At 40.2% G+C, this 25,715-nt stretch overlaps 1 protein-coding gene across 10 annotated transcripts in view; it reads left to right on the top strand.

Annotated features, from left to right (window-relative positions):
- Positions 1-25,394, top strand: part of LYPD6B (LY6/PLAUR domain containing 6B) — a 175,947-nt gene extending 150,553 nt beyond the window's left edge. For 9 of the 10 annotated variants that reach the window (XM_047871518.1, XM_047871510.1, XM_047871517.1 and 6 more), the window contains 4 exons: positions 16,133-16,283; positions 18,821-18,919; positions 22,780-22,925; positions 24,657-25,394. In XM_047871518.1, coding sequence (XP_047727474.1) covers positions 16,169-16,283; positions 18,821-18,919; positions 22,780-22,925; positions 24,657-24,821 — 525 coding nt within the window. In that variant the 5' untranslated portion in view covers positions 16,133-16,168 and the 3' untranslated portion in view covers positions 24,822-25,394. The remainder of the gene's footprint in view (positions 1-16,132; positions 16,284-18,820; positions 18,920-22,779; positions 22,926-24,656) is intronic. The other variant, XM_047871520.1, reaches the window with a different exon arrangement.
- Positions 25,395-25,715: the final 321 nt, after the last annotated feature.

The raw sequence follows: 25,715 nt of genomic DNA, 5'->3' as shown, positions 1-25,715 counted from the left end.
GTTGTTACTTGTTTCTCGATTCATACTATCTTTTGGTCATACATAACTTATTTAATATAATTGAATGTATCATAATTTAATTTTATACTTTCTGAGTTTTGAATTACAAATGGAAAGGCCTTTCACCCCTCCAAGGAAGTCACTCATATTTTGTTCTGGTACCTTAAGAAAATTTTATTATGGAAAATTTTAAGCACATTAGAGAAATTAGGATAATAACAGATAATAACAGATTCCCATGTGTATTTGAGTGTATTTCTGGATTTGCTGTTCCATTTGTCTAACTACTCATGTGCAAATACTATGCTGTTTTAGTTACTATAGCAATAGAGAATGTTTTAATGTCTATCCAGAGTAGTTATTCCCTAAATGAGATAGTCATCTACTCCAAGTCATGCTCTATAAAAATGGGAGAAAATTATAGTTGGTAATCCAACCTCCTCAGGTCAGGGATAGACTTGATTTAGAAGTTGACAAGGAATGGGAATTGTGCGAGTGAAGACGGTCCCCAAGGAGAGTAGTACTATTAACATACTATAGGAAGGTAAATAGTAATTACATAAGAGCATGAAACTCAGGGCAGGTCCTCATCTAGAAGGTGGGATGAGGAAGAGGAACCCACGAAGGAAAAAGGACATGGTTCTGGTGGTTGAAGCTTGCTTTGCCCTTTTAAAATAGCCAATCCTGGTTCTCTTTGGCAAAGTCGGAAGGCTGATAATAGAGAAGGTTGAAATATTTGCTGTATGTATGCTCCGGGGAACTGATCAGAGACTTGAAATCTGTCGCAGAGCAACAGCCCGGGTGAAGTGTGTCAAGGAGCCCATGCTGTCATTCTGCTCTCGGCAGTTCACAGGTCTGGACTCTGTGAGCAGTCTGTGCATAGACTTGTGTCTCTGTGGGTGCAAGGGTGAACCCCCCCCTTCCCCGCCCCCCATGCATATCTCAGGAAGGGCAGTGAAGATGATACTTCTCAGCCTTCTTTCCAGGAGACAGTACTAAATCTACCTAACAAGATATCTTTGCTGAAAAAGATCTGAGAGCGAGGACTTCTAATACGAGTGCTCCTTGGGGGGCGTCTTGGTAGCTCAGTCGGTTAGGTATCTGACTTTGGCTCAGGCCGTGATCTCACTGTTTGTAGGTTCAGGCCCTGCATTGGGCTCTGTGATGGCAGCTCAGAGTTTGGAGCCTGCTTCGGGCTCTGTGTGTGTCTCTTTCTCTGCCCCTCCCCAACTTGCACTCTCTCTCAAAAATAAAAACATTACTATGAATTCTCCTTGGAAATATATCCAAAGTATTTAGTAGGGTCAAATCATAATTTCTCCCCCCTTTGAAATGCACATATCTGCTATACTCTGTCTATACCCTCATTAAAGCCCAGAGAATGTTAAGATGGTCAAAACATGGGGAAAAGGCCTAGGTTTGGAGTGGGTATAGATACTGAACCTGGATCACTGCTTTATGACTTCATTCCCCAGCAGACACCCTTAATAGCCTTTGGCACAGCCCATGACCTTCTCATCTCCAGTTTCCTCTTTATAACCTGCAGATGAGCACAGAAAACTTACCTTTCACAGGGATGTATGGGGAAGATTAATTAGTTTTCAATGGGAAAGTTCTTTGACAATCAGTCATGTGGTATAGTGTGCTAATTTGAGTCTGCACAGCCATGACTTGGGGTAGCAGCCTGCTGCCCAAACCCTGACACTAGAGGGTAAGTGGAAATCGGTCTGCCTCAGCGTCAAGGATATGGACTTTGCAAATTGAATGAATGTGTGAAGTCAACCTTAGTCAAGCATTTATTCAACACCTATTAGCTGTCTGCCCTGTGCGAACAGTATGAGGCACTCATAGTGGGTGCTGTGTGCATTGGGGGGGGGGGGGTTACCAAGGAGTGGTAAACCTGAAAGGCAGGTACTGTACTTACTGCTAGAGTGGTTATTACCCACAGTGTCGAACAAAAGCCCAGAACTGCAACTCTGGACTAGAAATCATCTGCCATCAATAGTGTGAGCTCAGCATCAATTACAGTGGGCTCCATGTTCCGGCGTACTGAGTAGTAAGTAGGGTCATGGGTGCTTACTCAGTTCTTCACTTTTCAGGTGCTATCCTTACCACATCCCTAAGCTAGTCTTCCCCTTAAGATGCTTTCAGTGAAGGGAGTCTTTGGATCCACTAACAAAAGGGAACTAGAAAAGACTCCCTTTTTTGGCCTTTTTGACTTTGTTGTTGCATGCCACTGTTTTAAAATCTACATTCAAGGTGTGCTTTAAGTACAAGGTAAAAGGGACTATTTTAGGCATTATCATAGAACACTTTCTCTGCCAGTAAGGAGTTTTATGGTCTGGAAATTGGTACAGAATATGGATGAGATCTCCGTGTACATTTTGAGCTGAACTTTTCCTCCACCCTCTTTCAGTTGTCCTTGAGTGAGGGTAGGAGGGAATGGAAGAGAAGGAGGGGGAAACAAAATTAAGAAAGGTGGGTATGAGTAACCTTGGGAGGTGAAGTAAAGGGCTTTTCTGGGAAAATGAGGCTACCAGGAACATTGTTCCAGTAGGAAGGTTTGGTACCACAGAAGATGAGAGGTGTTACCAGATGCCTAACCAAAGGGGGCATTTCAAGAAAACATAGTCATGTAAAAATTAGTGTTGTTTCTCAAAATGTAAGATCTTAGGAAGGAGACTATAGGGCAAAGCACCATTACATTAATATAGGATTCCAGTTTACAGTGGATTTATTATACTCAAGTACACTTACATTTCTGTGTAGTTATTTATAGGTGCTACAATGCAATAGGAGGTACTATACTGAAACCTGAATGTACTAAGGCTTCAGTGGGCTTCAGTACTGTGTCCATAACAACGTGTGTTCTTTTTTCGCAGCTTCTTGATTGAAGTTCAAGAATTTTGCCTATCCTCTGCTTACTTATTTTTTAAATTTTTAAAAAAATTCATTTCTGAGAGCCTGCGTACACACACTTGAGCAGGGAAGGGGCAGAGAGAAAGAATCCCGAGGAGGCTCTGGGCTAACAGCTCCAGGCTTGAGCCCGCAAACCATGAGAACATGACCTGGGCTGAACTCAAGAGGAGGACGCTTAACGGACTGAGCCACACAAGTGCCCCTATCCCTCTGTTTGTTTAATGATACTCTTCAGTGATGGTAGGAGCAGAAAAAGCTGAATTTTGATGGGTTTGTGATATTTGCATGAGATTATAACATATTCTTCAGCTAGATTTATCTATTTAATATTCCCATTTTCTTTCAAAAGCCTTTGTTCTTACCTCGATTGGTTTATAGCATAAATTCAATTGTTGCTTTACTATAAGCCAACAGTAATATTCGCTCTTATGTTCTCCTAGTAAAGCAGTACTGTTTATTCACTACAGCTGTTCCTACTATAAGTCTGCTATAACAATAAGCCATGATACTTTGGTCCAAAGTGACTCTTGGTATTTTAAGACTAGATTCAAGGCTCAGTCAGACACCAGGCAGGCAGATGGCACATTCAAAGGTATATTCAGTCTGGTGAATTGATAGGAGGTTATTTATAATGGTATGGCTAGCTTTGAGAAAACCAGCAGGAGATAGTACCGGACGCCAGAGTTCGCAACAGAGAAGAGTTATTTCTGTTATGTAGGCTTATAGGACAAGGAGAGAGAATGGCTGTCAGAACCCAGGAGAAGGTAGCTCTGGAGTTGGCCACCTGACAGGAACTGAGGGATGTGCTAATAACCAGGCAGGGAGTGAGTCAGGGAACAGGTACCCCAGTCTCAGTCTCTTCCCATTCTCCAACCTCCCAGTTTCTGCCATTACCCAAACCAAATTAGAAGCCCATGGGAAAAAAAAAAAAACTATGAGTGGTCTTCATAACTTGGCTTCCCAAGGCACAGAGCAGCATAGAGAGCGATGGAAGTTGGGTCTCAAGGGGCAAAAGGTGAAACCCGGCAGGGTTCACTTCCCTTCCATCCTGTGAGGATAGCTTGGGAAGATGGTCATAGCATTTTTAAAGCCTGACATAGTGTATGTTGAACAACATGAAAATAGACTAGGTTGTAGTTGAGTAGACCTTCAGTTGCTGAAAATAGAGTTCTTACAATCTCCACATGGTTAACCTAAAATCTACACAAACAATTTAAATGGAAGTTCTTTTTTTTTTTTTTTTCAACATTTATTTATTTTTGGGACAGAGAGAGACAGAGCATGAACGGGGGAGGGGCAGAGAGAGAGGGAGACACAGAATCGGAAACAGGCTCCAGGCTCTGAGCCATCAGCCCAGAGCCTGACGCGGGGCTCGAACTCCCGGACCGCGAGATCGTGACCTGGCTGAAGTCGGACGCTTAACCGACTGCGCCACCCAGGCGCCTCTGGAAGTTCTATTGGTAGAGAAAATGAAAACTTTAAAAAAAATTTTTAATGTTTATTTCTGAGAGACAGAGTACTAGTGGGGGGGGCGGTGCGGTGCAGAGAGAGAGGGAGACACAAAATCTGAAACCTGCTCCTGGCTGAGCTGTCAGCACAGAACCCAACGTGCAGCTCAGACTCACGAACCGTGAGATCATGACCTGAACTGAAGTCGGACACTTAACCCACTGAGCCACCCAGACACCCCTTTTTTTATTTTTTCAATTTATTTTTATTGGTAATGCCTACAGTTGTGTGAGACCTTTAGAAATTTTTGGCTTATTTACAAGTAAGGACTAAAACTTGTTGTGCCCAACCCAGTGCTAAGCAAGAAAGGATATGGTCTTATGTCCCCAGACAAACCCAAGCTTTTTTCAGAGTAGAGTCTAACCCATGGGCTGGAACAGACACGGTAAGGTTAAATGAATGAGAAATATTGGAACTAGGCCTTTAAAGAGGAGTTGTCAGTATGGGTAAGGATGCATGTGAGAGCACAGAACTTGTTACTTTTTAAAGCAGACTTTGTAAGAACCATTGCATCTTATGTAAGCACAAAGAATACAGATTTATCAGAAAACAGATAAATGAAATGCTCAACTTAGGCCCATTGTGCCACGTGTGTTCTAGGGTAGTTTTCCTAAAATTGTTCTTCAGGAGAATTTTACAAACTTCTCTCATATATGCTCAGACAATCATAGAATTTGATAGCTGTAAAACGTGTATTGAATTTCAGTGTTGAGTAGGTGTTGCATGATCTTAATATTTTCCAGTGTGTAATCCATAGAAGAACCAACCTTAAATTTCTACTTTTAGCTTTCCAACTGATTTAATAATTTGACAAAAACAGCAATGGGTAAGGACTTTTCCTTCAATTTTCATGACTTTCTGCAAAACAGATATTTAATATCTCTATTTTATTGATAGGGAAACAGAGTCTCAGAGAAATAGAGGGGTTTGTTAGAGTAGATCAAACAAGTGACAGAATCAGAACTTGCACCCAGGCCTGCGTGCCTACAAAGGCCATTCTTCCCCCGTTATACTAGACAGCATTTACACTTGACTTTATCCTTGTGGGATTATGAACCACTGCTTAAATGCAGTTTTTCTTGTTGCAATTAAAACACTATTTAATGCACATAATTTTTCAGTTTCCTCTGGGAATATGAAATTATGCACATATATATCTTTATATATGTACACTTCCTTCTGCTCCAAGCGGTAATAGTGACAATTTATAGAGCAAGTGACATGCTGTAACTTTGTTATATATGCAGAATGCAGAAATTTTTTATTAGGATTGCTTTTATAAGCTTGTCAGCTTCCAGAGAGTTCTTTGAATAATCTGTCCTGAATTTTGTGACTATGCAAAAGTCAGCATGATAGTCTTTTGCCAAAGCACATAGTTTATTGTTGTTTTTTAAAATGCCCTCCTGTTTTCAGAATGAAACCCACGAACATGTCCTTTACTTGTGTGATATATTTTTAGCTGTAGAATCGAGAATAAAGTTGAGCTAGTGGGAGCTCTATAAACAATGGTCAGTGACATTAAGCCCTAGCACAGGAGAAAGATGACAAGCCAAATGTATAGTAACAATTCTATATCCTGAAGATCTCCCAACTGAAAGATAACAATATGGGTCCTGGAAACAGCTGACATGATTGGTAATACAGTCTTTTATACAGAGTTCTAGGGACACTTTTACAACCTGGCACATAATTAGCACTTAAACAGTCAAGTCATTCAATAAAATAGATCTATGTTTGTGTAGAAGCACATACGTACATGTATGTATGTGGGTGTGCATATATGCATGCACACATATCCAAATGAATTTATTGCCGAAGATTTCTGTTTTGGCATAGACATTCTCTTATGTTAGAATTTATACAGAAAGGTTCAAATGAGAAGGACATCTGTATGAACGCTTTATTTTTATGGTCCCTTTTTTATGTCAGCTGAGACTAAATGAAGTCAAAAGTCCTAGCCATCGCCTGTATGCTGACCCTGAAAGCTAAATTTTCTCAGTTGAGTTGTGTATGCCACATATTAGAGAATGCATGCTCGGCATGAAACATTCTTCCACTCAACAAATGTAGAATAATAGATTCTTAGCCAGCTGTTGGACATTCCAGCCTAGATTTCTATTATGAGAGCTTTGATTGGTTATTAAAAGAAATGGGTTCGGCAAAGCAAGCAAGGATACGGAACATAAAAACAATGCCTTCCATGCCCAGCCTTTGTTGCTGCTTGGTTTATGTCTATGTAGTTCTGCCAGTGGAATTGCTCGTTAACAGTACCAAACACCTGTGCGCCCACAGCTTTCCTGCAGAACTTCAGTCCACTTGTATCTTTCTCTCAAATTTAAAGACCCCCTGCTTCCATGGAAAAGAAAATAATCTCTCTCATTTACCTCCCTGATAGCAGAAATACCTCTATAGAATTAATATATGCCCTTGGCTTTTTTTTTTTTTTTTTTTTTTTTAAGAAATGGCCAATTGAAGGATGCCTCTGCAGCTCTTTGAAACAAATTTCAGGCATTATCCATATGTTGTTTGGTGCTCTCTGTATAACACATAGCGCCCATTAGTTTGAGAATTAAATACCAGGAAGAGTTTCATTTTATCAAATAATGAGAATATGTGTCCCATATGCATTTCCCTTAACGCCTGAAAGGTACAAAGTGAAATGTAATGCACAGCAGAGGAACACCATGCATGGATGTTTAGTGGTTCAGATCTTTCCTCTCTCAGGGTTTTTACTCTGTATTTTGAGAGCCTTAATGTCGAAATGACTTGGCATAAGCCTCCTAAAAATCGTTTGTGGATACAAACTGGGCAACAATTATTTCACCTATGTGAAGGATACTCTCAAATTTAATCAGTTAGCATATATTTATTAGGTTCCTACCATTTGTCTAAATAGTTCAATAAAACATGGCAAACCCATCTGGATTCTTTTTAAAAGGAGTACATTTTCCAATTCCCAATCATCTAAGCTTTTTAATCTTGTTCATGTGGTGTTCTTAACCTTCTCCTCTAGTGTCATCAAAGCCTTCTCAAAAAAGATGTAAACTTGTGTCTTTGACAAAAATGCAGCTGAAAAGCTATTACTTGGGAAGGTTTTTTTTAGTTTTTTTCTTAACATTTGAATCACATTTAGAAAGTTGCCTTTAAAATTGATTAGATTATTTTTTACCCATTGAACACTTATTGCCCCGTATTAACTCATGATTAGCTTTAAGGTTGATTTCCATAATAACTATTTTAATATTAACACTGTTTTTAGATATTATTTTATCAGGTTGTATGTAGTAGAAAAAATCATCTTTAGCACTACAAAATGTACAGCCTTATGCTTAGAAATGAAATATTCATTTCTGTGAAGTTTTGATCCTATGATGAGATTTTTAAAGTTATCCTTGTAAACATTATAGCAGGGATCTGAAATATGGGAATACTGTATATGGTATAACTGGAATTTTTATGGTATAACTGGAATTCTTCATTAATATCCTTCCATAGAAATCATAAAATCCTAGAAGGGGAAGGAACCTTGTCAGTCATTCATTCCAACTTTTCATTTGATTGCAAGAAAGATAATTCCTGAATCCCCTTTAGAAATTAGTGCATAGAACTCAACACTATTTACCAGATTTGGTCCAGCTAATATGGAATGAAGTTGGACAGTTATATCTCTTGATCTTATCTCTGTTCTCCTGCTAATGATATCTGAAGAACTGGGAAGGAAGATACATGAGGGGAAGCAGACACTTAACATTTCTTTTTTTTTTTTTAATTTTTTTTAATGTTTATTTATTTTTGAGACAGAGAGAGACAGAGCATGAACGGGGGAGGGTCAGAGAGAGGGAGACACAGAATTCGAAACAGGCTCCAGGCTCTGAGCTGTCAGCACAGAGCCCGATGCGGGGCTCAAACTCACGGACCGCGAGATCATGACCTGAGCCGAAGTCGGCCGCTTAACCGACTGAGCCACCCAGGCGCCCCCACTTAACATTTCTTTAATGCCATCTAAGTGAAAGGTACTTTATCTATGTAATTATACCCAATCCCCACAACAGCTTAAGAAATTTATCTACATGGCTCTAAGCCTCACTTATCTTATTGACAAATGGGGTTATGTGGCTAGTAAATGTAGAAACAATTTGTAGTTTTCATAAGAAATTGAAGATGATACTAAGAAATGGAAAGACATTCCATGCTCATGGATTGGAAGAACAAATATTGTTAAAATGTCTGTACTACCCAAAACAATGTACACATTGAATACAATCCTATCAAAATATCTATCAAAATCCTATCAAAATACCATCAGCATTTTTCACAGAGCTAGAAAAGACAATCCTAAAATTTGTGTGGAAGCACAGAAGACCCCAAATAACCAAAGCAACCTTGAAAAAGAAAAGCAAACTGGAGGCATCACAGTTGAGACTTTAAGTTATAATATAAAGCTGTAATAATCAAAGTGGTATGGTACTGGTGTAAAAATAGAAACATAGATCAATGGAACTGAATAGAAAACCCAGAAATGAACCCACAACTATATGGTCAATTAATCTTTGGCAAATCAGGAAAGAATATCCAATGGGAAAGAGTCTCTTCAGCAAATGGTGTTGGGAAAACTGGACCATGTTCTTACACTATACATAAAAATAAGTTCAAAATGGATTAATGACCTAAATGTGAGACCTGAAAGCATAAAAATACTAGATGAGAACACAGGCAACTTCTTTGACATCAGCTGTAGCACCTTCTTTCTAGATGTGTCTCCTGAGGCAAGGAAACAAAAGCAAACTTCAAAAAAAAAAAAGCATCAAAATAAAAAGCTTCTGCACAGTGAAGGGAACAGTCAACAAAACTAGAAGGCAGCCTGTGGAATGGGAGAAGATATTTGCAAATGACATATCTGATAAAGGGTTAGTATTCAAAATCTATAAAGAATTTATAAAACTCAACACCCAAAAACAAATAATCCAGCTTAAAAATGGACCAAAGACATGAGTAGACATTTTTTTCAAAGAAGACTATACAGATGGCCAACAGACACATGGAAAGATGCTCAATGTCATTCAGCATTAGGAAAATGCAAGTCAAAACTACAGTGAGGTATCACCTCACGCCTATCATAATGGCTAAAATCCACAATACAAGAAACAACAAGTATTGGCAAGGATGTGGAGAAAGGAGAACCTTCTTGCACTGTTGGTGTGAGTGCAAACTGGTACAGCCACTCTGGAAAACAGTATGGAGCTTCCTCAAAAAGTTAAAAATGGAACTCCCCTACAATCCAGCAATTGCACTATTAGGTGTTTACCCAAAGGATACAAAAATACTGATTTGAAGGGATACATGCACACTGGTGTTTATAGCAGCATTATCAACAATAGCCAAATTACAGCAACAGCCTCCATGTCCATCAACTGATGAATGGATAAAGATTGGAGGGGTGTGTATGTGTGTGTGTATATATATATGTGTATACATATATATCTCTATATCTCCTTCTTTATATACATACACACAGGAATATTACTCAGCCATAAAAAAGAACGAAATCTTGCCATTTGCAATGACATAGATGGAGCAAGAGAGTATTATGCTAACTGAAATAAGAGAAAGACAAATAGCATATAATTTCACTCATGTGGCATTTAAGAAACAAATGAGCAAAGTCGGGGGAAGGTGGGGGTGGAAAGAGATAAACCAAGAAACAGACCCTTAACTATAGAGAACAAATTGATGGTTACCAGCATGGAGGTAGGTGAAGAATGGGTGAAATCTGATGGTGTGATGAACACTGGGTGTTGTATGGAAGTGTTGAATCACTATGTTGTACAGCTGAAACTAATATTATGTTGTATGTTACCTAACTGGAATTTAAACAACAACTTTTAAAAAATGCTGATCCTGTAAAACAAAACAAAAAGGAGAACCAGAATTTTATTCTGGGTGCCCTTTCTGAATCTAAAGCCCATTGTTTTTCCTCCTCTCTAAGATGATTGTATTAACCCTTGGCAGACACATCTCAAATTGAGTTTTTGGCCCCAGTAATGTATGTGAGTACAGACATTGTGTCTCTTATTTATTGTTTTCTGAGTGCTTAGCAGAATACATGGTATAAATGCAAGATTTATCATCCTAATATTTTCAAGATTTGGATAAGCTGGTATGAGTGGTTGAATCATGATCCTACTTTTTCCTAGTGAATGTTGTTAAGAATAAAGTCCATGGTACTCCGTGGGTATTTTGTATTTTCAGAGGAAGACAATGGATTGGGTGGGTATAAGGTAAAATTCTCTCTTGTATTTTGCTTCCGGCACTTAAAAGAGCTAGATTAAATATCTCTAAGGAAATTCATATTTAAACTTAGGAGGACAAAAGAATTTTTTGTGTACCAGAAACAGAACACCTGTTAGAGAAGGTAGAAGCTGCAGCATAGGAGCTGGGCTCTCGATGCCCAAGCAGGTTAGCAATTGAAACTCCAGTCCCCCTGCAAGGAAGGGAACTACAACAGGGTCTCAGCATAGATGCCATGAACACTGTTCTTAAATGTAACAGGAACCAGAGTGTCTCCATTGGCCAACCTGGCCTAATAGCCAGAAGCAAGTAACACAATCCTTGTTGCAGATGATAAAGTTTTTTTTGTTTGGGCAGATTTCTTCTTTTGAGAGGAGTGTTTTCATCTATTCTTGTCCTTCTTAGTAAAATTTCAGCACTCATTTTGAATTTCCACTTGGCCTTCTATTTTTACAAGGGAAGCCGGGCCTATTAAAGTTTGTCATTAAAGTGTCTTACTGTGGGATAAGTGATGCTTTCAGGAAAGTGTGAATATGAGTGTTGATGGGCATGTTGGACTTAGTAGAGCTGCTTCCTCTAAATTATCCATTTCATTTGTTTTATTGGCAGTTGGAGTTAGCCTTGGCTTGCTGACTCATTTTTAGCAACTGTGCAGGAAGTACCAGTATTTACCGCATTGTTTGGTCTCTTCTTTTTCAAATCTCCCTTTGAGTCCATTCCTTTTGAGACCATTTCTTCATCTTTGGACATTCCATCAACTCCTTACTGCCCACAATCTTTGTCTTGTTAAGAAAAGAGTTCCTTAAGATCATAGCTAAGATGTTGGTTCTATTTTTTTAAAAAGTATTTATTGGATATTTACCATGCACTGAGCCTAGACCTAGGGACTTAAAAAATAGTTTAAAAAATAATGTAGGTAATTTCCCTACCCCAAAAGAGAGTTTATGATGTCAAGGACATGCAGCTTGTTGAAACCCCCATCATCTTTGCATATTTTCCGTGGAGGCAGAAAATGCCACATGTAGGATAAGATGCTGATTATTAGACCTGGGAAATAGTCACGCTTCTGGACCAAGTGCCGTGTAGGTCCTTTACTCTGGGCAGTAATAGGCCAGGTGGGCTTTGCAAATGTACACATCTGGCTACCTGCCATTCCCTGGAGTACCTGAGAGTTGCCCATCTCTGTTGAATCTGCCTTTGCAGAAAGCACCCCTTTCTTTTGGCATTCTGGAGCATATCCTACTTGCCAAAGAGAGGATCATAAACCAAATGGAAGGCCAGCACCACAGGTGAGGGGTTTTTGACCAGGCCTACCATCTGTGGGGAAAAATGGATAAAAATATTGTGCTCTGCTGGGGAGGAATGATTTGAGCCATCCTTGAACTTGAGTGTATACCAGATACCTAATGTATATGTGGAACTTTCTTAGTGTCAACTATAAAACCATCTAAGTCACAGGAAGCCAAATCCTGACAGTTGTATTCTGAAACAGCAAGCAGCAGTTCTTAACTGTTATGTTAAGATTAACAGATTCCTTAACAGATTCCTTTTGAGATGCTCAGCCCAGGGGGAAAAATCTATATAGACACAATATTTTGCAAATAACCCTAACAAGCTTACAAGTCACCCCTCCCTGCTCTGAAGAACTCTGCTCTGTGTGATGGTCCTGGAGAAAATACCAGAATGGTTTAGTCTGACTCATCTTAAAGACTTCTTTTTTTTCCTTCTGGAGCAAAATACAAGCTCTACTGTAACCTTGTTCTGCAACAAAGACTGCAGTGAGAGCCTACTCAGCAAAGTCTCAGCAGATAATTTTTAGTTCAGAGTCTTCGTGAAATGATTCTAAATGTAAAACAACTTTCAGATACCATAGTTAGTCATTTGCTTTTTCATTATCCTAATGTCTTTTGGTTGTGAAAGATAAAACAGTCATGTTAACACAAACCTATCCACTGCAGAATAGATAGAGATAGATATAGGTACTTAGGGGAAAGCAGTATTGGTAATAGATTATAAAGCCGGCTCTGGAAAATAGCAGACATTTTTATTTAGTGTTTTGTTTGTTTGTTTCATTTGATAGGTAAAACCTTTGCAGTTCTGGCGAATTTTGGTACAATAAGGCTATGCTGTTTTAGCTAAAAATGGAAATAAAAATATACTAGTCGATATGGCAACTTTTCACTGTTGTTTTGATGGGGTTACTGTGTTCCAGGAAGTGTGCTAGGATCTTTACACACATTGTCTCCTAAGCTCACTTGTACAGTGGTAATGATGCCACTTTCCCTACAGTCCTGTTTTGAAGAATGCAAAAAACAAAATACAAATCTAATCCTTGGGCTTGCTGTTCATTTGGTTGTTTTAAAGAAGTCTGCCATCCAATCACTCTTTTATTCAGAGAAACCTTTGTGAATCCTAAATTCCTCTATGTTGTCTGTTATTGGCATCCCTTTATTCTGGGAGTGAGAAATAAGGCTAGGGATTTGGGACCTGTTGCTCTGCAGAGACCAAGCATTTTTTCAAAATCAGATAATCTAAAACCAAACAGTTCCTTGGTTTTGTTAGATCCCAAATCCTTGCCATGGCCTGTAAGTAAGTGCCTGTATGATCTGGTCCCACCACCTCTGACTTTGTCCCTGCCCCCTCCCCCCTGCACGTGCACTTCTTCCTATCTTGGAACCCTAGTGTCTTTTCCCTTGATTCTTTGCTTGGGTGGTTTCTTCTCATACTGGGTCCACTGTATATGTAAAGTAGGTCCTCCTATTCACCCACACATCTCTCTATTGTACTTATCTCAGAATCATGACTATCTGAAATTACATTTTCCACATAGTTAGTGTCTGTCTTCTCCTTCTAAAATGCACACTTCATGAGAGCAAAGGCCGTGTTGGAGGTCCAGTAATAACAATTTCTTTCTATGCACTACATGTCAGTAATGACATTTGAATGAATAAATGAGCTTCTGTCTCACATAGAGATTACATGAGGAAAACCAGGGGTTCTGACTTGTGATTCCTGTTTGGAGATATGTTCTTAACAGCGAATGCTACCTAGTGAGGATTGAAAACTGGCGAACACAGCTAATTAGATAAGTGCTTTATGTGTATTAACTAATTCCTACAACCCTCTGAGGTAGGTATTAATATCACTACTTCCATTCTATAGATGCAAAAGTTGTGGTACAGAGAGGTCAAGGAACTTGCACCAGTCTATAAAGAGAGTAGATTTAGAAGCAGGTATTTGAGCCTGTACTCTACCTGAAAGTGCCCATGTGCCCAGCACTCGGCTGAGTGCTTCATACACATGATGTCATTTAGTCTGTGCTTCTATACTCTGAGGTAGAGACTGTTATTGTGCCTCTTCTACAGATGGGCAAGCCGAGGCTTGGAAAGTTGAAGCAATTTGTCTGAGGCCCCATATTTGTTAGTGATGGAAAAGGGACTGAATGTAGATGATAGGACTCTGAAATGTATAATCTTAGGCATTATTTCCATATTACTTGAATATGGGTTGCTATTGGAACACAATGAATTTGAGATTTGTGAAAAAGGGACGAGTCTCTCCTACTCAAAGTTTCTCCACTGGTGTAAAGCAGGGGTCTTCATTCCTTGGCTCCAGATTCACAATTAATATGGAGCAGTCCAACTTAGAGAAAGGAATAGGAGAAGGAGAATTTGTACCAGCATAATGACTCGTCTGTAAGGAATAATATAGTTAGCTATTAGAAATGTCCATTTCTTCAGAAAGAGCATAAAAATAAGATTTAGAAATCTAATAACTGTGAACGATCAATTTTGGTTTCTAAAATGAACCAGGACAGAATTTTATATATGTATTTACATATCAGTAGGTCGCATTCTGTCGTGAGCTGAAATGCAGTATAGGAAGTTTAGCCCTATTGGCTTTTGAAACCTTCCAGGTTTTCCTTTACACTGAGTACTTCTTAGAGACTATGTTCAATTGGTGGCAGAAGCCATCTATAGGGATGGGGATGCTGTTGGCTATATTTTGTCTGCTATCTAGTTCCATCTTTGTAGGTAGGCATTATTAGCTATACATGCAAAACCAATATACTCACAACACAACAGGGGGAGGTAAAATCCCTAGATTCTGTGCGTTATTATCCTGGCTTCAAACAAAATATCCATGTGAAGGATTATGCTCATATGTGCAGAGATCAAACTTTTCTTCTTTGAAAAATTTCCTAAACCCACAGAGACCGGCTGATTCAGCAAGAAGAAAATGAGTTCAGGCAATATTATTGAACTCTAAGGTTCTAGCATTTTCACAGACTTGTATTACAAGTGCTGTTACTTTCACAATCCTATGTGATTCTACCTGAGCCTATATTTGATGCTTACAATTATCCAAACGTGTGGGCAGAATGGGTGTTATTAAACCACTTTGCAGATGAGGAAATTGAGGTTAATAGAGCTTAAAGAGCTTGCCCAAGGTCAGACAGCTAATAAATAGCAGAGCCAATACCTGAACCAAAGTCTTTGGACTCCAAGTTACATCCTTTTCTGCTTCCCACACCTCTCCATTGCCAAAGAGAACCTGTTTGTGGTGATCCTGTATGTTCTCAGCATCTCTCCTGAAGATTTTCTTACTACCAGGTCTGCTTCTAGAGGGTAGAACCAGTGGGACTTAAGATGTACTGTCTTCCTCGGTGCGCTGTGGACGTCTGTTGTTTCACTGGGTATCAAACCTGCCTACTTCACCTCTTTGAAAGCAGAAGCAGTATTTGTGGGCTAGGACTAACATCACATCAGCATTTCAAACAACTCTTACTCTGTTTTCTCTAGAACCTCCTGGCAGCTTGTTGCACCCAGTGTGACAGACACAGATGGGGATGGCATTGTCTTTGTGCTCTGGGGTCCAGCAGAGACTCTATTTCCCAAACTCGTTGTACATTTATGCACTGCCCTTCCTAGTGCTCTGACTCTTAAAGTTTCTTCCAGGTTTTGAAAGCGTTGCAAAATTTCTCAAACACAAGTGTTTACTCAGAGTATGGACTTGACAGATAGGTGTTTCAGTAACTTCAGGTGAACGTGCCTCTGAACCCTGTTTGTTAAGTGATTGGCTGATTCAGCACAAAGTACGCCGGCTAGCCTCAGGCAGTGAGGGAATGGGGTGCGGCCACGCCCATGCTGTTCCTTGTTCTTCCGGAACCTGAAAGGCCTTTGGGTGTCCTGCTAGAGCTTAACTGGCTAGTGCAGAGGCCTGACCAGTAGAAGGCAGTAATTACTTAGCTTTCATCTGTGAAAAAGAGTGCAGTTTGCTTACAGGTACGGGCCCTATAGAACAAGTAGATGGTTGGATAGATTTGAATAATCAGGCTTCCCAAATGGAAGCAAAGCCTGCTCCTCCTGACAAACAACATGCAGATAAATGCGACCAGTCTCTCTTTTCATTGTAGATGTGAGTTTTGGACTTTCCCATAACCAAGGTCAGAATGCTGCCCCTCCGTCATGCTCTGGCTGTAGCTGTTGTCCAGATCTTTATCTTGTCAGAAAACTGGGCATTGGCCAAGAACATCAACTTCTACAACGTGAGGCCTCCTCTGGACCGTAAGTAGTGGTTGTGTCCTGGTTCACGACCGTAGGGTCAGGGCGACAATTCGAAGTCCCTCTTTCCACCTATAATAACTTTGCCTGCTCTGGAATATTTGGTTTATACCTAGAATAAGCCAGAGAGTCTTCACTACTTTGGTGAGGAGGAGTAGTACATAATGACAGAAATTTTCTCCATTTCTTTAAAATGCTTTAGCTTTCTGCTGAAGTCTCAAAATGGTTCTTGGTTAAAATACTCTGTTTGGGGTGCCTGGGTGGCTCAGTTTAAACATCTGTCTTGGCTCAGGTCATGATCTCACGGTTCATGAGTTCAAGCCCCGCGTTGGGCTCTGTGCTGACAGCTCGGAACCTGGAGTCTGCTTCTGATTCTGTGTCTCCCTCTCTCTCTCTGCCCTCCCCCTACTCACGTGCACTCGCTCGCTCTCTCACTCTCAAAAATAAATAAACATTTTTAAAAATGAAAAAGTAAAATAATCTCTTGAACACTGTCACCACGAATGGCTTAGCAGACAGTGTTCTTTGTTGATCTTTTCAATGGAGAAGCATATTGGCTGTAGGAAGGAAGTTTCTCCGTATATAATTTATATATGGTTGTGGAGCCCAACATGAGGTTTGAACTCATGACCCCAATATCAAGACCTGAGCTGAGATCAAGAGTCAGATGCTCAACAACCGAGTCACCCAGACACCCCTAAATGATATATTCTTTCAAATGACCATTAACAATTTTGAAACAGATTTGTATATTTGAAATTAGGTGGGAAATAATACTTGGATTTTCATTAATATGCATAGTCACCATTAGAAAAGGCTGTATAAAATTCAACTTCTCCACTAATAATTTACACAGAAGCAAATATCAGTGAACATTATCTATAGGATAATATATTTTATATGCATACATGTGAATATTTGTACTTTTATACATATATCATCTCCTTTCTCTCTTCAGACAAGTGAGACTTCTCTGATATACTTTATTAGAGAAAGATTATAGACACCAATTGGTATAAAGATGAATGGCTATAGTTCCCACACCTGGAAGAGTATCAAAATCATGATAAAAGCCTTTAAAACTACATATTCCTTGGTCTCCTCTGCAGAGGTTCAGTAGTCAGAAGGGTGGGATGTAAATTATATTCTTTTCTTTCCCTCCCCCAAACCCTCTTCTTTTTAAAAAAGCTCTTCTGATACTATTCATGCACAGCCAGGTTTGGGACCCACTGTCTTTATACCACTTCTAAATGAAGCCTATATATTACTTTTCTTCCCTTTGTGCTTTCTTTATTATTTGTTGACACTACGTGTATGTGTGCATACACACGTATATTGCATATATACCACGCACACCTTGAACTATCATTTATTATATATTTCTAAACTGGTAATGATTGTATACTAATAGCTTAATGACATGGCACAAACACATTGAGATTTTTGTAAAATCTAAATTATAGACAAATTTTGAAACTTTAAGCCTAATAAAATTTTATGATTAAAAAAAAATCATTAAAAAAATAGAAATATTTGACTAACATGATCAGTTTACTAGGATGGTCGGACATTTTCCTTAATCTTTATCCATCTTATTCTCCAAAAATGGAAGAATTGGAAGTTTTACATAAGGCTTTATGCCATGGCTTATAAAGAAATGTCAAATTTATTACACTTTTGACTTCTTGCCCATTAAAATAACAAGATACAAGTTTGGGAAAAAAAAACACAAAAACCTAAAGACCAAAAGGACATTCTAGTTACTTTCAATCCAGACTGCCAGCAGTCATAATTCCTGCTTTCTGTAACACCAGCATGAGCATAAGAGCCTGAGAATTGCTATCATCCTTACATTAAAAGTTACATTCCTGATTGAGGTCTAATGTTGTGATAATTGACGTATATCAAGTGAGATTGCTTGATTGAGGTTGAAGATGGCTGTAATGGAAGTGCGTGTAGACAGAAACCAGCAGGATTTGATGTGCCAGGGACTATGCTAGATATTTTTTATTGCAGCCTCCTGTTTAATCTTCATGATTCCTCTGCAAGTCATGGGGATATTCACTGTTAGCATTTCTCTAAATATTATTATTTCCTGGAAGTTAAAAATGATAAAGCTACTCAGTAGGAAGAACAGAATTCAAGCTCAGGTTAATCTGACTCCAGTTCTTTTCAGGGGCCACACTAAACCAAATCATTGGTTCCAATCCCGCCACCACCCTTTCCTGTGCTCTCAACCCCCACTTATTCCCAAGTTATAAATTGTAATGAAACAATACCATGGGTGTTTCAGAGTGGCTTGTGGAACCATTTTCATTACTCTATAGTAGATAAGCACAGACAAAATATTTAAAGAAAAGAGAATAAATAGGCCCCGAAGTCTGGCAGTTAACTCCAGCTCCTTGGCAACGAAAACTCTAAGGATGATGGTTTGTAAATTTCGTTTGATCTAATAAAAGTTGCTAATTTGTGCGATCTTTGATGTTTAAAATTTTTGTCTTTTTTAACCTTTCTGTTTCACTGTGCATTTTTCTTTAAAGCTACGCCATTTCCAAATAGCTTCAAGTGTTTTACCTGTGAAAATGCAAGGGATAATTATAACTGCAATCGATGGGCAGAAGACAAATGGTGCCCACAAAGTAAGTGCACTGAGTTTGGAACACTCTCTGGTGATTATACCTCATTTAGGTCTCTCTTAACTGGCCGTGAGCAGACCTGCCTTATATAATGGGATTAGCATATATCAACAGGCTGATGATGTTATATCAAAATCAGATTTCTTTTAGTAGACTGTGCAGGTATCAGACTACTCTGAGAGTACTTGGAAACTGATGGTATAACCTCAGTTTGTGTGTGCTGTGTGTGCCTCCAGGGAGGATTTCTTAAATAGTATTTATCAAGCAGAACAAATAGTCCACAGTGTTGTCTAAGGCATTCTAAGAATTTCAGAAATGCTTGATACCTCTAGAAAAGTCACACTTACTGGCTAAAGCAAAGAAGGGTTTTTTATACTCTTGAGATACATTGGTGCCTTGGTAACTCATTCATTCATTTGACAAACATTTGAGAACTTTTTAGTTTGCTTAGCTCCCGGATACATCCCTAGTGGTTGGGGACAAAAGTAGAAGGGAAACCAAGTGGGGTCTTTTATTGTCTTTAGGCGGGAGAAGATGACTACCGGGACTATGGTGGTAGGGATAGAGGGACAAGAAGTCGAATGATTTAACATATATAAACTTGGAGGTAAAGCAGACGGGATGTGCTGAGGGATGATTTGGAATTGGAAAGCTCTACTTAGAGCTATAAGATGAGGCTATTCAGATTTTTAGGAAGTACTATTTTTTAGGTTTTCAGACCTAAAAGGCCAAGAAAAGCAAACCAACCAACAAACTCTTCTAGAGCTAAAGATTACCAGTTTTGGTGTACTATTACCTTGACTCTTTTGGAAATCTTTGTACCATATTCTTTTTTTTTCAACGTTTATTTATTTGTGGGACAGAGAGAGACAGAGCATGAACGGGGGAGGGGCAGAGAGAGAGGGAGACGCAGAATCGGAAACAGGCTCCAGGCTCTGAGCCATCAGCCCAGAGCCGGACGCGGGGCTCGAACTCCCGGACCGCGAGATCGTGACCTGGCTGAAGTCGGACGCTTAACCGACTGCGCCACCCAGGCGCCCCTGTACCATATTCTATAAAGCAATAAAATAGCCTTACCTCTTCCAGATAAAGCCAGTGTATGGTACCAATGATTAGTACACACTGCAGACCTCTATGGGGCCTGAGACTCTTAGGCTGTAAATTAGCACAAATGGTTGTGACATCTACTTGGAAAGTATTTTTCTTTTTTTTTTAATGTGTATTTATTTGGAGAGAGAGGGAGAGCGAGCAAGCATGAGTGAGAAGGGGAGAGGAAGAGAGAGAGAGAATCCTAAGCAGGCTCCCCATTCAGCATGGAGCCAGATGTGGCGATCAATCTCACAACCACGAGATCATGACCTGCACCGATACCATGAGTGGGTCACTTAACTGAGCCACCCACGTGCCTCTGGACAGTATTTTTCATGATTTCTTTTCAAGAGTAATTAATTATTTTAATTTTGTCTTGAGGTTCTTTTACATTTCTGTAGAGTGACCTTAAATTGTGTGTGTGTGTATTTGAGTACATTTATGTATCTTGTGCATTTGGAGATTTGTTTCTACATTTTGCACAGAAATTTATCTTAGTAATTGCAAAGTTTTTAAGGTTGGCCAATGCCTCTCTTTTAATTTTTTTTTTCAACGTTTATTTATTTTTGGGACAGAGAGAGACAGAGCATGAACGGGGGAGGGGCAGAGAGAGAGGGAGACACAGAATCGGAAACAGGCTCCAGGCTCCGAGCCATCAGCCCAGAGCCGGACGCGGGGCTCGAACTCACGGACCGCGAGATCGTGACCTGGCTGAAGTCGGACGCTTAACCGACTGCGCCACGCAGGCGCCCCAGCCAATGCCTCTCTTTACTAATTTACTTCAGAGGGTGGGTACCATTCTTAGCTATTTGCTTTAAATGCCCCTGAAAAACGGGTGGTAAGGATTGTAACAGTAGCAAATTACGGCACTGATGTCCAACTCCTTGTACTTCGTCTTCATGGACTATATCATTTTGAATTGTATCCAAACACTGTTCCTACTAGGAACAGTACAGTACTCTGATTTGTCATTCATGAATCAAAGCCGTCTTGAATGGGAACGTGCGTGGATATTTCCGGGTTGCAGAGTTTCATCTCTGTTGAAACATGTGAGCAGAAGAAGGGAGCTGCAGCTTTCCATCAGCAAGGAAACGCCAGAGATGGGAAGGGTGAAGGAAGTTGGCTCTTCCAAGTCCAACTTGAAAACTTGACTCTTAACAAGACTGCCACGGAACGACCCTATATTCCAGTGTGCATGACAGTACATTTTTGACTGTGCTCCAGTCAAGCCCCAAAGATACTAACCATCTGGAATTCTACCTGAGGGTATAATTTCTTGCTTTGCAGTTAGTCATCATTTAGGGGCGTGATAGTCAACCATTTCTCGGGGGCAGACTGGCCCACAGCTATTGTTCTTTGTCAGCTCAGGTTTCCTTTTCACCTTAGAGCTTTACTTCTGTGGTCTGTCAGTGTTGTTGAGAGAGGTTCTCTGTGTAACAGGATATGACAAGAATGACATTTCTTATTTTACTTACCCTGGCTTCTATTCTGACTTTCTAGGGTGCTTTAGCATGTGTGGCATTTTATACGAACACATGCAGCTACCAGTTTCCGATTCTTCTTTATGTGAAGTATAGGTCGAAATGCCTTTCCCAAACATTCAGTGGTTCCCTGTCCTTCTAAAGGCAGAAGTCAGCTACTCTCCTAGAGCACAGCAAAGCATCATCTAGTTTAACACTAGGTATGCTGAGAGGCGGAATAGTGTTCTGGCTAAGAGTACAAACCCTAGAAAACTGCCTAGGTTAGAATCCTATCTTCCACCACCTTCTGTCTAATGTTAACTGTGGGCAAGAAACCGTGCCTTGGCTTTTCTATCTGTAAAAATGATATTAATATGACTTGCCTTAAGGCTTATTGTAAGGATTGACTGAGTGAATACCTGTTAGAGTGCCTCGCTGATGGCGTGTTAATATTATTTGAAGCTTACCACAACCCTATCAAAATGTCGGACACTTGTTATCATCTTTTATTCAAAAGAAAATGAGCTTTAAGGACCTAATAGTGCTCACATGTGACAGAATTCTCTAAAACCAAGTGCTCTCCACATTAGTCAGGTTTCCCCCCATTTTATGACATTGCTGCTGTAGTCCCTTCTCAATAAACTAAGGGGCATTGCATTGGTCTGAGATAACTGGAGAGAGATGCAAAACTGAAGTGGCGGGTCCTAGCATATTGGATGAAATCACTTTCTTTAAAAGTAGTAAAATGTGAGTACTTAAAGTTATAGGGAAAACTGTAGACATGAGCTAGCTCTGTGCAGAGAGGGGAAGAGAGAGTAGGAAAATGGGAATACTCCGGAAAAGTCAAACATGCAGGGAGGATTAGAGCATGAGTAAGAAGTGGATGGGTCAGGAAGGTGGTCTTGATGTATACTTTGAAGCACCTGTTTTCATTCTATTCCACCACATGTCTGTTAGTATATAAGAAACAAATGCTGAATAATACACCAAGTTGTGTTCTAACCCACTGCATTTTACGTTTACAACTCTCATTTTATTTTGGAGTTCTAGAACACGTGCTTCATAGCGAGAGAGACAGAGACAGAGATGCTGGCACTCTCATATGAAATGAGCAGACCTAAGGTGCTGATGAAAAGCTTGTTCAACTTCTTTCTCAACTTTAGCTGGCACCAAAGGAGAGGCATCCACTCCTGCCATTAAACTTCTTGCCTAGAAACCTAAGGATCATCCTGAGTTTTAGTCTTTCCTGAAGTGATTGTTGAGTTTCTCTTTTGCAGTGTGAAACATGACGTTGCCTTTTCTCCCCCTGCCTAGATACACAGTACTGTCTGACAGTTCACCACTTCACCAGCCACGGAAGAAGTACATCCATTACCAAAAAATGTGCCTCCAGAAGTGAATGTCATTTTGTTGGCTGCCACCACAGCCGAGATTCTGAACATACAGTAAGGAGTGTGTGTGTATGTATAAGGTTACTGTCCTAAGGTTTTTCCTACTGGTCATTAGTTATACATAATGGAAAGGCAGGAAAGATAAAGTAACCTGTTATATACATGTAGTCTTTAAGGAAAGACTCCCTTACAGTGATGTAGTGGAGACCAAAGAGAAATTGAAGACTTCCTGTCCTTCAACAAAAAATGTCACTAAAAACAAATGATAATTCCCGGACCACAGAGCTCCATCCTAGACCTCGAACTTGATTTGTTTGAAGTCTGTTCTGGAAGCCCAAGAGCTAACCATCCATGAGAGAGTGATGAACGCTACAGAACCCAGCTCATGTATTTTGTTTATGGCCAGATATCACCGAGAACAATGCACAGGGTAGCTGGGTTGTGGAAAGAGGGAAATGGGGATGCCTTTTACTAAGGAAACCTGGTCTTAACCCCTACCTCTGCTTAGATGGGGACGTGAGAGTCTGAAAGAATTGATCTTAGTTTAATAGGATGAAGTATAGATATATTTCAGATCAGTTGATCTCCTTAATTTTTTATCATTCTAAAATGAGCCATTTCACTCTTTTATATGCCCGGAATTGTGAAATGTTTGACAAAAAAATTACTTGAAAAGTATGTTAATTTTATGAGATTTTAGAATTTGATTTAGTTACTGTGTACAGAACGTGCTTCTGATACCAGTAGCTTTTAGCTCTGGCAACGTTGGAGAGTCACCTGGGGAGTTTTCACAGCTATATTGGTGGTGGTCAGGGAACATCCCAGATCAGCTGAAACTGAACTTCAGGTGGGGTCTTGGGCATTAGGCTCTTTTTTCTTTCCTTTTTATTTTTTAAAAGTTTTATTTTTGAGAGAGAGAGAGAGACAGACAGACATATAGAGTGCGAGTAGGGGAGGGGCAGAGAGAGAGAGGGATACACAATCCAAAGCAGGCTCCAGGCTCTGAGACATCAGCACAGAGCCTGATGTGGGGCTTGAACTCACGAACAGGGAGATCATGACCTGAGCCACCAACAGAGCCACCCAGGCATCTCTCTTTTCTTTTTTAAAGTTCTCCAAGGAGATTCTGATGTTCTTACTGCCAGGGTTGAAAGCAGCTGATAAAGACATGTAGAATTGCTGCCCTTTTCTTAGCCATCCTGGAAGCCTCTATGGATGGCTAAGTTTATCAGGTTGAAGCCTTATACCAGGTATTATGACAGAAGATTGCTTCCTCTGAAAACACCTTGTGCTGTGAGGGAGCAAGCCTTTTCCACTCCTCAGCAGCCATAATTAGCAAGCCCTTGCTGTTGTAATGATAGAAATCAGTTGTTAGTATAGACAATACAAAGTCATTATTATCCCTTAACAAGTCGTACTGAGAAAGAAAATCAATGGCCAATCCAAAAGGTTCCTAGCTTTCATTTTCATGTCAGTGTTTTTCCTTACAAACCTTAGAAGATTTGTTGACTCAATCAAGCAATCTTATTCAGTTTCTCCTCCTCTTTTTTCCTTTGCTTATGCTTGGCTTGCTACAGATAAATCACTGTTAAAATGAAAAGACTCTCAAGATAGTCCTTACTTTCGGGTTAGTGGGGGAAAGGTACTCAAGGGCCTGAGTATCTCATAGACCGGATGAGTTGGGTAACTAATTCTGTCCGTCCTCAGCGCTATGGAAGCATTCTTTTGTTCTTTGTTTTGCCCTTCCCACTCCTTCCCATTACTTACTCTCTTTCCCCTCTCCCCTTGCTTCTGTAACAGGAGTGTAGGTCTTGCTGTGAAGGAATGATCTGTAATGTAGAGTTACCCACCAACCACACTAATGCAGTCTTCGCCGTGATGCATGCTCAGAGAACATCCGGCAGCAGTGCCCCCACGCTCTACCTACCAGTGCTGGCCTGGGTCTCCGTGCCTCTGCTGACATGAAGCCACTGTTCCTAAGAGAGACAGAAACCGCCCTCCGAAGCACAAGCCAAAAACTGTGTGAACGCTGAACGTTTGAGTGAAGACCAGTCTTGCACTTGGTGAAGAGTGCACCTTGGACGACCCCAAAGCAGAAGCCAGTTGTTCGCTGAGCTAAAGCACTCCTATGTCGGGCCACAGGATGGAGGAAGGGCATGTAGCAGGAAGTGAGGGGATTGTCTGGCTTCCAGGCTTGGCTTCCTGGTCAGAGGGGCTGCATCTTGTCTCTTCTGCAGGGAGGATCCTGCCAGTATCTGCAACAGAGAGGTTGCAGCAGCCTGTTTTGGTCCTGCTGACCAGGCCTTTAGCTGAATGGACTGCTTGACCTCAAGACTCCTTCAGAATCTGCTGGGTCAGACTCTCTCATTTCTGTGATTAGCTCAGAGTGTCCCTATGAAATCAACTCTTCCATCATGAGAAAGCAATTTTCCCACCAATGACACAGTCAGTGAGAAAGGCAGCTAACTATAGGAAGAAAACTTCAGTTGAACTAATATGAAACCCATTTACTATTGTGGGGGGAAATAAAGCTTTTAAATTATACAGTATAGAATGCATGCTTGTGTGTTTCTTGACTGACCTGGCGACCTCGGATAAAACATTTACCAGTGTCGTAAAGGAGGTCACTGAAGTTAAGTTTCCATGCACCATGGGTGATCTATTCCAGCTTGAATTATGAAATTCTCTGCCAAAGTGACTTAGCTTTTTATTTTTCAGGAAGGATACTTCTTAGGATGCTAAATGGTAATTAGTCAATTGAAAAGGTCAGGAAACCTTCCTGATGGAGGAGGATGAAGCCCTATCACATGTTGTACCCTCAGGGGTAGCAGCTTCACTTCAAAGAAATTGGCCAGAGGG

This window comes from Prionailurus viverrinus, chromosome C1, assembly GCF_022837055.1.
Source record: "Prionailurus viverrinus isolate Anna chromosome C1, UM_Priviv_1.0, whole genome shotgun sequence".
NCBI lineage: Eukaryota > Metazoa > Chordata > Mammalia > Carnivora > Felidae > Prionailurus > Prionailurus viverrinus.
This window is presented reverse-complemented; position numbering and strand designations above follow the sequence as displayed.